The sequence below is a fragment of the Equus quagga genome, chromosome 16, assembly GCF_021613505.1.
Source record: "Equus quagga isolate Etosha38 chromosome 16, UCLA_HA_Equagga_1.0, whole genome shotgun sequence".
NCBI classification, from domain to species: domain Eukaryota; kingdom Metazoa; phylum Chordata; class Mammalia; order Perissodactyla; family Equidae; genus Equus; species Equus quagga.
In genome coordinates this window covers 5,831,803-5,847,040 of record NC_060282.1, presented here as the reverse complement: position 1 = coordinate 5,847,040, position 15,238 = coordinate 5,831,803, and the positions used below count along the sequence as shown (strand labels likewise).

The 15,238-nt window shown below is 42.1% G+C and overlaps 1 protein-coding gene across 1 annotated transcript in view; it reads right to left on the bottom strand.

Annotated features, from left to right (window-relative positions):
* The window catches only part of FAM135B (family with sequence similarity 135 member B), a 182,265-nt gene that overhangs the window by 38,619 nt on the left and 128,408 nt on the right, over positions 1-15,238 (bottom strand). The window contains exons 7-8 of the mRNA XM_046642563.1: positions 4,407-4,560; positions 2,208-2,257 (exon numbers count right to left, since the gene is read on the bottom strand). Coding sequence (XP_046498519.1) covers positions 2,208-2,257; positions 4,407-4,560 — 204 coding nt within the window. The remainder of the gene's footprint in view (positions 1-2,207; positions 2,258-4,406; positions 4,561-15,238) is intronic.

Below are 15,238 nucleotides of genomic sequence, written 5' to 3'. Positions count from 1 at the left end.
GAGAGCTGCCCCATGTGGATCCTTATGGCCTGTGGTCTGCTTAGCCATCCATTGGGCGATGCCTTTACTGCATCCAGGCCTAGGGAGTGTCCACTCTCAGGTGTTGGCATCCAGGTCCTTTGCCAGCCTCACTTTTCCCTTACACATTCTAGAAATGGACTCCTGTGTTACTCACGTGTAGCCGGCTACCCCCATTTTATGACGGGCACTGCCTGAATTATCCCCCTCTTCCTTGAGGCTCATGTCAAATGGCTCCTCCACCACAGACCCTTCCCTAACCCCTTCCTTCAGTACCCAGTGCCTGTCTCTGCATTCCGCCCTCTCACAGGCGTCTCTTGTCCGTCCACTATAACACTGAGTTTTGTTAACTTCATAACGCAGTCTAAGGCTGGGAGTTGCAACCCTGGCTGCATATTATATTCATCTGGGGAGCTTTTTTTTCTTATTATTTTCTACCAGTTTTATTAAGATATAATCAACATACAATATTGTATACATTTAAGGTATACAACATAACGATTTGATTTGTGTATATATTGCAAAATGATCACCAGAATAAGATTAGCTAACACGGCTATCACCTCACATAGTTACAATTATTTTTCTTGTGATGGGAACTTTCGAGATTTTCTCTCAGTAACTTTCAAACATGCAATACAGTGCTGTTCACTATAGTCAACCGTGCTGTACGTTAGATCCCCAGAACTTACTCATCTGAGAACTGGAAGGCTGTACCTTTGACTACCTTCACCCATTTCCCCCACCCCCACCTCCCATCTCTTGTAAACACCAATCTGATCTCTGTATCTATGAATTTGGGTTTTATTTGATTCCACATATAAGTGAGATCATACAATATTTGTCTTTCTCTGTCTGATGTATCTCACTTAGCATAACGCCCTCAAGGTCCATCTGTGTTGTTGCAAATGGCAGAATTTCCTTCTTTTTTATGGCTGGATAATATTCCATTGTGTGTGTGTGTATCCGTGTATATGTACCACAATTTCTTTATCCATTCATCCATCAATGGACACTCAGGTTGTTCCCATATCTTAGCTATTTTAACAACGCTTCAATGCACATGGAGTGCAGATATCTTTTCGAGATAGTGATTTCGTTTCCTTCAGATACCTATTCAGAAATGGAATTGCTGGATCTTATGGCAGTTCTATTTTTAATTTTTTTGTGGAACCTCCATACTGTGGCTGTACTACCATAGTGGCTGCACCAATTTACATTCCTACCTACAGTGCACAAGGGTTCTCTTTTCTCCATCCTCACCAGCACTTGTTATCTCTTGTCTTTTTGATGATCACCATTCTCCAACAGGTCTGAGGTGATATCTTACTGTGGTTTTGATTTATCTGGGGAGTTTTTAATGAAAATACACATATTTGAGCTCCACTCCCAGATATTCCGTCTCAATCAACTTCAATGGGACCTAGGCAAAGGTGTATTTTTAAAGTTCCAAATGTGTTTCTACTGCACAGCCAGGGTTGAGAAACACTAGTTGAAAAGATGGAGATGTCAGTTTGCAATAAGACAGCCTCTTGAGTCCTGCTTCTGCCATTGATTAGCTGTGTCACCCACCTGAGCTACCATGCTCCCTTCCTCCTCAATCTGCCTCTTGTTATAGAAGAATAGTAGTACCCACCCAGGCCATCCAAGGCAATGGGGTGCAAGAGTGTTTCAGAGACTGTAAATAACACTAACACTAACGTGCATTTGCCATGTATTCATTAAGCACATAGTCTTAATACACACTTGATGGATTTTTGGCAGATGCCATCATCATCATCATTGTCATTGTTGAAGCTAGCCCCCTGCCATGTCTGAGGCCATCTGAGCACGGGAGCTAGGTTTCTATCACCCTCCATGAGAAGCACATAGTGGGCTTTCAGTAAATGTTTGTTAAATGGGTGGGAAATGGACAAATGAATAAATGCGGTATGAGCTCAGGGACACAGAAACCTTTTAACCTGCTTAGTTTTTCCAAAATATCTAGCACAGAACTAGACACACAGTAGAAGTCTAAAAGATGCTTAGTGATTTAGGGTAGTGGGATATAAGATTATTTCTTCAGTTCAAGATCTAAAGTGAAATTACAAGTCCTATCTTTTGTGTCTGATTTCTATAGCAAGAAAGCAATTACGTTTGTCCTGTGTAACCACCGCCATTCAGACCCGAGGAGTCGGTTCTCTAATTACCTGTAGCTCCGAGCACAGCTGAGAAAGCGTTTCTTCAACAGCAAGGGACTCTAGGAAGAATAAAAGTGCAATTGAATGGACACACACTGAAATGCAGCCGTTGATAATTGTACGAAAGAAGCATTGGTTTCAAGTTGGCATTAAAGTCACACAAAGAAACACAACTCCTGAGGACTCTCTTTCTTTCCCTTCTAACTCCCTAAAGGGGCTGTATTTATAAAGAAAGAGGATAAACCTGACTTGGAGCCATGTGACTTCACACTTGACAAAGGTCAACATCGTCTCATGGGTGCATTTCTGAGAAAGAGTAGATCCCCACATTCATATAGCACGTTGAGTGGTTCAAAGTGAGTCCACATTCTTTGGTGCTTTTGTGGGTACACGTACACCCACACACACACACACACACTTGTGTACGACACATATGGGAAAGGATTTGTATCTTCATCATACAGATGAATGATCGTAAGTCCAGGGAAGTGGACTGGTAGAGCTGAGCCGGCTGCTCCACCACCTCTGATGTTAATGATCCTCACAACCTTCCATGCCACCCACAGAGGAGCCTGCGGTCCCGTTGTCTCAGCAGCAGGAGCCTGGTGCTCCTCAGCCATTTGTGATTTATTGTTCACAGTTTTGCCTGTGCTTGAACTCTTCCCTAGTCCCATTATGCATGGTCCATGGTTTGCACTTGGCCATGGCATGGGTTCTAATGAAAGCTTTTTTGCCCAAGTGAGTGGAAGCAATCCCTCTGTGCCTTAGGATCCTTGATGAGAGTCTGATGGGCACACACCTATCCACCCAGCAGCTCTACTCAGGTCTGTGAACCCCGCCCAGGGATAATGGACTTTTGTCATATTGATCACAGCTGTGTCCTTGGTGTCTGGCACATAGTAGATCTCAGTAAATACATGCTACTGAGTAAATGAACAAATAAACAGTTCCTTTGGGTAAAAAGAAGTAAAGCAAGAAGCCAACTGCTACTGTACAATCTCCACTTTTCCTTTGAGCTCTGTAAACTGGCTCTGATTCTGTGCATGTCTTTATTGCAGGCATAACATTTGAATGTGAAAAAAGAATTCAACTCCACGGATGTGTGATTCAAAGAGTAGCGCCTGAGCCCAGGGCCTGTCTGGGGTGTTAGAGCTGATAAAGCTAGATGGTAAGATGGCAGCAGAATTCAGTTCATCAACAACAACGCTGCACCTCCTCCTTCAGCCTACATTCCAGGCACTGTGTATGGGGGATGTGAGGGAGCTCTACTCTCAAGGACCCCAAGTCTAGTGGGGAAGAGAAATATGCAAAAGAATCATTGTGATGTGGTGTGTTCAGTGCAATAATAGGTAGTGTACAAGGCCATAATACCACCAAAGCCATGACTATCTCAGCAGGTGAGGTCTAGGGGTACAGGGAGGGAAGTTGAGGTAGTCAGAAGTGTTCTATTATTAACCTTGAATACCAGGCTAAGGACTTGGCCTCCATTCTAGGGGCAAAGGGGCCTCATTAGAGGACTTTGAGGAGAACTACGATGCATCACTCACTATAAATGAGTGTGACATGATATAAAGGACCCTGCCCTGGGGAGTCACTGCAGGATTTCTGTGCTCCTGAAATGGTTCTGCCACACATTGCTGTGTGACCCTAAGTCACCTCTCTGAGCTTTGGTTCCACCATCTGTCAATCATGAAAGACTGAGGCCCACTGATCTCCATGATGTCCGAAGACATACAAGGAGCAATATATCCACAGAAAACCAAATATGATGGCTACTAAGACGTTTCTATAATCATCCAAATTAAAAAATATATATGTAGTTCTTTCTTAATATTGTTTTACACTCTTGTAAGTTGCAAGTCTGTAACTACAGCCTAATTAAGAAAAGACTATAAACAAGCATTTTCCCTCAGAAAACAACTTAACTTTATGCACCAATAGCACCAGGTGTGTAGTAGGTGTTCAATAAATGCTTGGTGGAGGGGTGAACGCCTGAATGAATATACCTTGATGTGCTCATGTTTTTTCTTCCTGTATTTGCACATCCAAGATTGTCTCCTGCTAGAACGATGCAGAGTACAGAAAAACCTACCTGCAATGGCTGGCTACTGTGACACTTGCAAAAGCATGTGGACTTTTCTCAAGCTCTACTCCAAAAGGGGAAGGCCGACTGCTGGGATGAGGTTTTCCCCCTGCCTGGCCCCTTACCCAGCTCCATGTGTGGCAGCTCTGGGATGTCCTTCATGATGACCAGGAAGTAGGCATGGAGTCCCCGGTAGGCGTGTAAGAGCAGGAAGCACAGCTCCCGGTGCCACTTGTAAGCATGCTGCATGCAGTTCTCGGAGGGCACGTAGAAGCTCCCCTGCAGGAGAAACGGAAACGAAAGCTGAGCGAAATTAGAATGACTATTGCACACTGCCTCGTCCTGAAAAAAATTGGGAAAGAGTTCAAGATTCCAAGAAAAGAGAGCATGAGTCTTCCCTAGACCTCTGTGCGAGAAAACCAATGAAATCTGCCAAGCCTCTGTCTTATCATGTTCAAATTAACATAACAATAAGAATAATGATGATAATAAATGATGATGAAGGAGGTGATAATGGCACTGACCTCACAGGTCTGTGACAACTGATTGGTACCCACTTACAAGCCTTTCCCTTCCCACTATAAGAAGAGGCCAAGGGGACAGGCAGAGGTGGCCTCCTTTTCACAGGGAGATAAGGAATTTAGAAAGACCCTCCTAGTAGGTGGCGGAATAGTATATAGTGCTGAAGCAGAGAAAAATGCATTGTTGTAAAATCGGGAGATGTCGTGCAGTTAAAAAATCAATGTTGACAGTGCATTTTGTAAGAGGCTCTGAATGTGAGCATGCAGTGTCAGGATGTCTGTCCCTTATATTTTGTTTGTAGCTGTAGGACACATTAAACTGGTAGAATTGCACAAATATGGTTTGTCTGATGAGGAAAAGATACCTAAGTCCCCAATTTACTTGGAGATCTAGACATGATGAAAAAAGAAGGAACAGGACAGTTCTGACTTTGCAAACTCAGAAGAGAAGGATGTCTTGGGACAAATTTCAAAAGGGATTTAATGTGAGAACAGAGAAAGGAATCCCATGTGGAGGGGCCTGGGCAGCAGAAAAAGGGAAGTACTGAGCCGTGTGCTGGAGAATTCCATGGACATCCATCCACTGCTCACCTGACAGTGAGGGAAGGAAGGAAGTAACTCTTCATGATCCCATGCTGCCTGTCTGTCCTACTGGAAGAAACTCCAGATGGAGTGTTGATGGAATTCCATTCTCTTGGCTTTTGTGAGTTGACTTGTGCAGCTGGTGATGCGGAAGCCTCCTGCCTCGTCTGGTCCCCTTTGTCTTTGCCACCATCTAGAGGGCTGAGTTGGTCAGTGGGGGCAGGGTGGGTCTGATAAGGATTAATATCCATCTGCACTTCATCTGCACTCCCAAAGGTTCCATGAAGGCAGACAATGATGGATGTAATTATAATTAATCACTGCATCATGATGATTGAGTCACGTGTGGCACAAGAAGCTACCAATTAGAAAACCTGGATGGGAGTCTAAGGTTTGCTGTCACCTAGCTTTGAGATGGTCTTAGGTCAGATTCCTAGGAAAGAGAACCAAGACAGAAAGATGCCTTCAAGTCATGAGATGTGCTCTCAGGAGCAACATTGTGGGAGAGTAGGATAGGGCAGAGGGAAGAGTTGTATTGCACTGTCATGCAGTCAGAACAGAAACCTTAGTTCATCCTGTGGGGATCTCTGGACATGCAGAGCTGTCTCACGTTAGAGTAGGAGCTGGTCTTTGTACCCATGCTATGACCAGTACTGGATGTGGGTTACCCTTGGGGAGGAGGTATGACCTTGTTCAGCAGTTCTCTCAGACAGGACAATCTCCATAAAAGGACTTGGCCAATTGCTGTTGGCCATTAACATCCTTGGTAGTGTGAGGAATAAGCTATTCAAGCCTGAAGATGGGATCTGGTCAATGTACCACTAGATCAACTGGAGAGACCCTCAGTAGCTCTCTCCATTCCTCAGGGCCTGAAATAAAACCTGGCTTTGCATTACAAGGTCATCAGGTCCCTTCTGATTTGAACTTAAGAGAAGCATTCAACAAGGTTTGGAATCAAAAGACTTTTCCATTTCATAAGTAGAAAATTTAGTCAGCTAGAACATCTGTATTCATCAAGCACTCAGGATAATCCATATATTCCTATTTCTCATCTTTCCTATTATGTTAAGATGAGAAGTCAGTACAGTTATAGAAAGACTAGCAGAGCTTATGCATAGCAGGGCGTGTGTGTCAGACTCCCCAGGTCCATGGAGCAAGAAGAAATCCACTGTTTATGAAGCATCTGGATATTCCCATCATATTTCATCTCATTTATCTTATATGGTGCTTCAAGGAGCACCATATAAGGCAGATACTCTAATTACAATTTTCAAAATAGAATAGAGATATGGTAAAAATCTCAATATTACCAAAAGAAACAATATAAAGCATCTCATTCCCCAGAGTCCAATAATTTCTCGTAGATCCTTCTGGAAGACTTCCAAATGCATAGGTGCATATATGTATGTATATGAACTTATATATGTATGTGTGTCCCGATAACATTCACAGACACACTCCCAAATTAGCAAATGCTCTGGACATTTCTGTTCCTTGCTTGTATCACTTACTATGCCTTGAAGTTGTTTCTGATTAGATCAAATAATAAGTAATAGGAATTCTGACTCCCATTTCATAGATCAAAACATCGGCTTCAAGAATCTAAAGAGTTCTACAAGGTGGCTCTGCTTTGCCCGCAGAAACGAGTCTTGAGTTCAGGTGCTAAGTGGAGGCAGTCCTTTCTCAGTATGCCACACGTGCCTCTAGAAACCATGCCCGGCAGAGGACAGATGCTCGACTAGGTCTGCTTGCCGTGGCTGAGGCATTAATTTAAGTCCTGCGGTGCCTCCATTAGCTGTGACTAAGCAGAAATAAAAGCAGACAGGGGATTAACAAGGGCATCAGATCCAGGAGCTATGAGTGCCCAGTCTGTTTGCTTCAAGCGGCTCTAAACCTTGCATTTTCTGGTCCTGCCTCCTGCTCACAATTGCATCTTCTTATCACCAAGGCCTCTTTTTGAAAATGCTTCAGGATCCATTAAAGAGGGCAAGAATCTATGAAGTCTGTTTTTAAGTTTGATTTTGAAAACTAGACCCCAATATCACATGAATGTTTCAAGACAGACACAAAGAAAATGTTGGAGAATCTTCATGGGCTGATTCAATAGGATTACTGAGATAATAAGAACTCAAAATGCTCACTGAGAGAGAAACTGAAAAAACATATGGCTGGAGATTATTATAAACAAAACAAGACAAACTTGTTCTCCATAAATTACCCAACAGCATGACTTTTAGAAAGTGAGTGACATGCCGCAGAAAATCCCATCAGCTGGCCCTCTAGGCCTGCAGAACAAGCATGGAAGAGCCAGTGTACCACCATTGGAAATGCGTGAAGGGGGTTGAAAAGCCTTGCACAATCTCCGCAGCACAAAAAAGAACATTTTAGCACCCCCTTTTTCAACAGTCTGGAAAGGACACCCTAAATAATACAACAGGATTCACACAGGTCAAGCAGAACATTAGGCTGTGTGTGAGTTCACAGTGGAAGGCTCCTGGCCAGGGCCCGTCCCACAACAGGTACATCATTTGTAGAGGGGAGAGTCATGACATGGCCTTTTAGGGTTTCTGTGAAGGATGAAACAAGGCTATTCAAGGAAAATGCGTATTTAGTGATATCCCAGTGTAATGTCAGTGTGTACTAAAAGGAACATGTTTTTTTTGAGGAAGATTAGCCCTGAGCTAACACCTCCGCCTATTCTCCTCTTTTTCTGCTGAAGAAGACTGGCTCTGAGCTAACATCCATGCCCATCTTCTTCTACTTTATATGTGGGACACATGCCACAGCATGGCTTGACAAGTGGTGCATAGGTCAGCACCCAAGATCCAAACGGGAGAACCCTGGGGGGAAGTGGAGCCCATGAACCTAATGGCTATGCCACTGGGCCAGCCACAAAAGGAACTTCTTTTAATCAGGACACATCCATTGATGGCCTCCAGGAACATGTTTATGGATTATGTGGCTCAAACATCAACGGCGATCCACTTAGAAACCTAAAAACAGATTTTAACGTAATTGAAGTCTTTGGGAGCTTTGCAGAGACGTGATTCGGTTGGAACACAGTACCTTGCTCATGAATCGACCGTTCACTATCAGGGTCACTGAGCTAGTCCCTCAACACCAGAAGGGTCAGTTTCCTAACGTGGAAAGTGGGGACAATAATAAAGTCAGAGTGCTTAGCAGAGTGCCTGGTTTATTTTAAGCACTTATTAAAGTTAGTTAGAGAGTTGTGCTTTTTACTTCATTGATTACCTGACAGAGATAGCGAAACTTGCTATCAAATTCCACCTTTATATAACTACCTCTCATGTCCACATCTCTAAATCTAACTCCTGCCCTGGGCTCTAGATCTCTAGAGATTCCAAACTGCTGATGGGATAGCTTGCCTGTTGTCCCAAACGCATCTTAAAAGGAACTTATCACTGTCCCCCTTACCTGATCCTTCTCTTCCCTCTGGTCTTCATTGTGGACCCACTTTGCCCAACACCCAAGAAAGCCATTGAGTTCTCCTGGGCCACAGACTTCTCTCACACCTCAGGAATCTCATAAAGTTTTGAGGGTTCTACCTCTAAAACGTTCTTGCTCCTGCCCTAGTTCAACTCATTGATATTATTCAATCGAATTATTGAAACAACCTTGTAATGACCCACTGCTCTGGTCTTACCTTCCATCTGTGGCACAGAGTATGCAAGTTGATTTATAGCATTACTCACTGTCTAAAAGATCAAGATCCAATTCCTTAGCATGGCATTCAAGGCCTTAAGCCCTGGGCACATTTTCAGGGTCTCTGCTGCCTCCTGTTTCACTCCAGAGCTTTAGCTGATTTTCTCCTTTGAAAGGCCTGTCGCTTTGCTGTCTGAAACTCACCACCAAGACTCAGGTCAATGTCACCTCCTCTGTGAAGCATCCCCAACCACTCCCTCCTCTCAGGTCCCTTGCACATTCCTCATTTGACCACAATTATTTCTGTATATCTCTCTCTCTCCAAACCTCCCTGAACTCTGTGAGGGGAGAAACAGTGTGTTGTCTTTGAACTTGAAACACCTAGAACATAGAAATTCAATGAACACAAAGACAACGAATGGATGAAGGAAGGAACGAATGAATTGTAGCACAGGTCTCTACAGGTCTGGACAACATAGACTTGATGAACACAGGCCTGGATTTAAGGTCAAACTTATCCTTGTCTCCCATTCTTCAGAATGGTGGGATTTCACACAATTTTGGGATTTGGATGTGGATTTGCTAGATTACCACAATAATCATGCTATAGATATTTACATCCTACATAAATACACTTATTTATACTTTATATGAAATATGTACACACTCCAATTTTTATTTTGCGTGTGGTAAGCACTGATAACTTTTAATTCAAACATGTCCATAAAAACAAAACATATCAGTATATCTTTTGTGTTACAATTATGGGAGGACACATAAATTGAACTAACTTTTAATATTCTGGATATTTATTTGAAAAAAAAGTACAAGCTGTATCAGACCTCAAAATCTAGAATTCTATAAATAGCTGCTGTTCATCATACGCCTACTGTGTGCCTGATACTATGTTTTTGGTCCCTGGATTCCAATTCTTGGTGATTCAGTGAGATTTTATTATTATCCCATGTTTAACAATAAGAAAATAATAATAATAACCACAGTATTAATGAACAGCTGGCATTTATTATTTGACCTTATTAAATGTCAGGCACTGTTTAAGTGCTATACACATATGAATCATTTAATTCTCATGCCAACCCTATGAGACAAGTATGATTATTTATGCCCATTTTATAGACTGGGAAACTGAACCCCACAGTGGTAATTAACTTGTCACAGGTCTCATGGCAAGCAAGTAGTGGATCAACAATTCAGACACAATCTGGCACTGGAAGCCACACACTCTGTGTCTTAATGCTGGGTTAACTCTTTGAACTAAGCTTCAGAAAGTATCACACCTCCAGGAAGTAAGAGAGCTAAGCTTCTGACTCAGGTTAGGGCCCAGGTTTTTGACAAGAAATTAGGTCTATAAACCACAAAGTGAATCAAAACCCCTTTGTGCTAGCCTTAGCTTTGCAACAAACTCGCTGTGATCCAGGAAAATAATTTTAACTTTCTGGCCGTTTAATTACCTTGTCAGTAACAAATTGTTGCTATCTTAGTCAGCAGTTCCCAAATTTTGTTCCCCAACACACTGGATTATGGTGACCGACCAGCTGTGAGTTGAACTATAAGTATCTCTTACCAAAACCAGTTAAAATATAGAAATCACAAATGATTTCATATTAACACAACTTGATTCAAAGTTGTCTGTGTTGTCCGCTTACTGACATCTCACAGAGTTTACTAGAGCAGGAAGAAAAGTGGGAGCTATCAGGCTTGGACCAAGGGGTCGGGGGTGGGTGGGGGAGGGACTGACACTCCAAGTCTAGGTCATATTCCCACCCATGCCTCTGCTCTAGTCTAAGTGTATGGGCATGCTGCTCTGCACCTGTATAAGGTGCCACATCAAAGGATCCTGCAAGCAACTGTTGAGCGATCACAGACAAATCTATGCAGCTCCAGCTATGTAGGAAGTAAACTTGGTTTTGTGTTTCTCTTATTCTATGAGTTTATTGCACGCCCATCTCCCCTCCTGGAAATCAGGGGCAGAATATTATTCATCTTTTGCTCCCAGCTACTTTCACATAGTGGGCAATCCATTCATGTGATTGACTAAAGTGACAGTTAGAAAAGATGAAGGGTAGTGAAGCTAGAGAGCTGCCTTCAGCTCACTAAGGGGGGCTATCACATGGGAGCTTCTTACAGAAAGCCCCAGTGAATGGAGTTAGAACCAATCAAAAGTTCTAGGAAGGCACATGTTATGGGTGAGAACACTACTTTTCTACGGTTGATGTGTTTTCAACGTGGAGGGACACCATTAGCATAATACTCCTGGCACCTCTTTGCCCATTTATTGGGTAAATGGTGAGTTTTGGAGAGGAAACTGGGCTTTTCCCTATCCTCTTTTCCTGGGAGCAAGTACTCCCTCAAGGGCTTTCATCTCCATCATTGTCCACGATGGGGTAAGACTGGTAGAGGAGGCGGTCTGCAAAGGAGGCCTACATCTGTCTAGCACTGCAATTTCTGGGTAGGTAAGTAGTTATTTCTAGAGTTCAATATCTGGGAGCTCCCTTGATGAAACACATACACCAAATGATCTCATAACTCAGTTTGATCTCCAATTTGTCTTATTATTTTGTTTTATTATCCAATTGGTTCAGCACTCAGTTGGGGAGAAGAAGATATTGTCACTCAGCCCCCTTCACACTCAACTGCAGATTTGATTTCCTTTGATGGTGAGGTCACTGGCATTAATGCTGCCCTACTGAGGCAGACTGCCTCAGAAGTGTCACATTACCTGGGGTGCTCAGGACCAGAAAGAGTAAACAAGAAGAGCTGGCCAGTGTTGGGTGGAGGGTCAGAATAGACTAGTGGATTTCAGTGAGTATTTTGAAAAGTCATGGGGGTGCCACAAGCAGCAAGAGAGAGGCATTTTGGAAGAGGTTCCCACTCCACCTGAGCCTTTCTTTCACAGCAGATTTATGTGAAGGGTTCCGCATAGGAATTCCTTTGAAAACAAATTCCTTGGTTAAGAAAAATAAAGTTTAAAGATCACTGGAATAAACTAATGACCCTTGAGGGTTCAGCTGTTCTCTTGTAGTCCAGAAGACAAGTACAAATTGTGTAGCTGAAAAATAAAATCTCAACAATCCTTTTTGGTCATTGTTTTCATTCCTGATTCTTAAACACTGTTTTATTTCATCCGTGTTTATAAGCCTGTTTTAAACAGGAATTTTTAAAAGATAGTTTTTTTTATTCAGTTTGCTCTAAAATCACTGCAGGGTAAATTTTTTTATTTTTTTACTTTCATTATGTGTGGCAAAGCAACAGAAATTCCACAAATTTCCAGTGCCCTTGGAATGACAAGAATGGCCTTGGGTCAAGGGGTCAAGTCCAGCCTTTGCCACTCACCAGCTCTAGCACCTTGGACAGGGACTTAACTGCCCTCATTGGGCAAGCGTGAAGATAAAGGGGGACAATTATTTGCCTTCCATAAAGCACAACAAACACGCAGTCTATTAGTCTTATGATTACTGTTGGTACGAATTCCATATGAATCCTTTCACTGATGTACTTAAGTGATGGCATTTTCTTTAGTAAATTGGTAAATCCCTACATCACCAAGAGATCTTGACCTACTTAGAACTTTAAAAAGTAATAACTTGTTAGTACTTAGATAAGTTAATATATTGACTCTGAGTAATTCATAACCATCTTCTAAGTTACCTTAATGCCTATGACGCATTTTGGCTGAATGTATATATTGTTGCTATTGATCTATTTGACTTTAGAGAACTATATTTTCATATTAGAAGTACTATTTTTGGGAGTCTTATTGGGTTTCTTTATATACTTCAGCAAGTGAGTGGAGTCAGTCCAATTTTGTTTGTCATCATAATCTTAATTGTTCTATATTTGGTGTTTCCTGTGTATCCATCACTGTGCTAAACATTTGAGCTCCAGAGATTAACATACACTGTCCCCACCTGGAGTAAAATATACTCAAGTTGGAGGAAGTAGGAACACAAACACATAATTGCAATGAAATGTGTTAAGTGTCATACTAGGAGAATCTTGGATGCTGTGAATTAGTGATGGAGTACACACAATGATTAGGAGGGGTATTGAGGGCTTCCTAGAAGAGGTGAGGCTTCAGTTGGATCTTGAAAGGTTAGGCAGGTGGGGAGGGATTAAGGGAGGGCATGGAAAGCACAGGAATCATCATAAACAAAGACACAGAGTGAAAAAAATGAACAAAGAACAGGGAAATATCATCACCGGTATACTGCTAAGGTAAATGAATCCGGGAGAGAAAAGCAGGAGATGATGCTAGACAGACTGGCTGGAATCCAGCTATGGAAGGTTGGGCATATCATGCTGATCAAGAATCAATTCCCAGGGTTTTCTGGGTAGAAAGGCAGAAATGCACAACCAGAAATGTGCAAAATGTGTACTAGTGTGCCCGTCAAGGGGAGATGGGTAAGTATGTGTCGAGGCTCTCCTCTATGATCTTGGCTTATCACTAGTAGTCATTTCTCATCCTCCAAGCTTCAGGGAAGTTGAAATCATGTTGTAAATTTACAAAAGTGGAATGGGCTCAGAGAGGTTAAGCAAATGGCTCTTGGTCCCATAATTACTGAGACAAGTCCAGGATTCTAAAACAGCATAGCCTTGCTCTGTTATCCCACAGGGTGCTGTTTTGAATTCACCAGAATCAGTCTTATCAACTGAGGGCAAGAAAGTGAGAACAGGGATAATGAAAACAGCAGGAGTAAGGTGGAATTGCCATTAGATATACTGGACTAATTATGCAGTGTGTGAAGTGTCAAGTGATTATCACTCCTATCCCCAAGAGGCCAGTTCCAAGATCACAAACTCAGACATATCTGCAGAATGAGTGAGCTGTCAGTCTCAGAGCCTTGGGACATTGTGACCATTGTAACTGTTTCTACTTGGGAAAATGGAAAGGTTCACTATAGTGTCTTAAAGATGTAAAATGCTATGCTTTTGTGATTTTAATTATGAAAGATATTAAATTTCTTCAACTGACTCTGGGGCAGGCAGAGTCAGCGTCTGTAGTTACTGTCCTATTGTGCGTTCTGAAGTCTCTTGTGTGAATTTGGTCCTTGTCTCTCCCCCTAGAACTCCTACTGGACTTTCTATATGGTTCATTCTGAAGGGAACCTAGAAAGTAGACCCAAGCACACCAACATTGGAAATAGATTATATTTTCTGATACATATACAAACATACAAATGCCCATGTGGCTTCTCATAAATTTCCTTATCTGAGACTCACAGAGCACCCAGAATCATGCCCAAGTGTGAAGTGGGGGACCAGGAGTGACTGTAGGTCTCAAAGACAGACAATTGGTACAGGGCATGGCTATGACTTAAATAAGATATGCCTAATCTCAGAACTCACATTCCTAACACCCACTGCCAATTCTGGTCTCCCCATAGAAGATGCTCTATGAACATCAGTTCTCTTTGTCCCATCCAGAAAACAGATCAGCCTGTTCTGAGAGATTATTAAGGCAATTGGGAAGCTATTGCATCACTATTGTCATATTAGAATGATAGTTCTATATGAAACCAGCTCAGAGTATGTCTAGTTTATATTGGAACAATCATAGCAATTTTAGAAAACAAAATAAGAGCATTTGCATAATAAATCAATTTCCTTAGAGCTTTTAAATTAACTCTACAAACACGTGTCATTATTAGCCTCATTCTACCGATGAAGAGACTGAGTAGTGGATCTCTCAGACATAGTGTCAGGAATTGAGAGTTTCCTACAAAAACTATTTATCAAAATTAATAGACCCAAAATAATCTAAATACATTTTAAGTAAAATTTGGATTATGTCGATGACCGTATTGCAATCAAATATTGCTCTGCAATTTCAGGAGTTGCGTTCACCTTAGGATTAAAGATGAATTTGTTAAATAAATGACCACCAAGGTGATAGAATTGATATTGCATTGCAACATTTCTTAATTGAGGCTAGGACATTTGACCTGTTTTCAATGCTGGTCTGCATGTATTATCTGCTTGTTATTTGGCAGTACTCTGTTGAAAATGATGGGCACCCTCTACGTGGCACACAGCCCATCATGTATTTGCGATAATTTATTGCCTTACCTATAAAACAGCAATAATAGCAGCCATTACCTCCAAGGAAAATGGTGCGGAGCAAGTAAGATAGGTCATGGAAACAAGGTACTTTGAAGGATATCTGGTGGAGG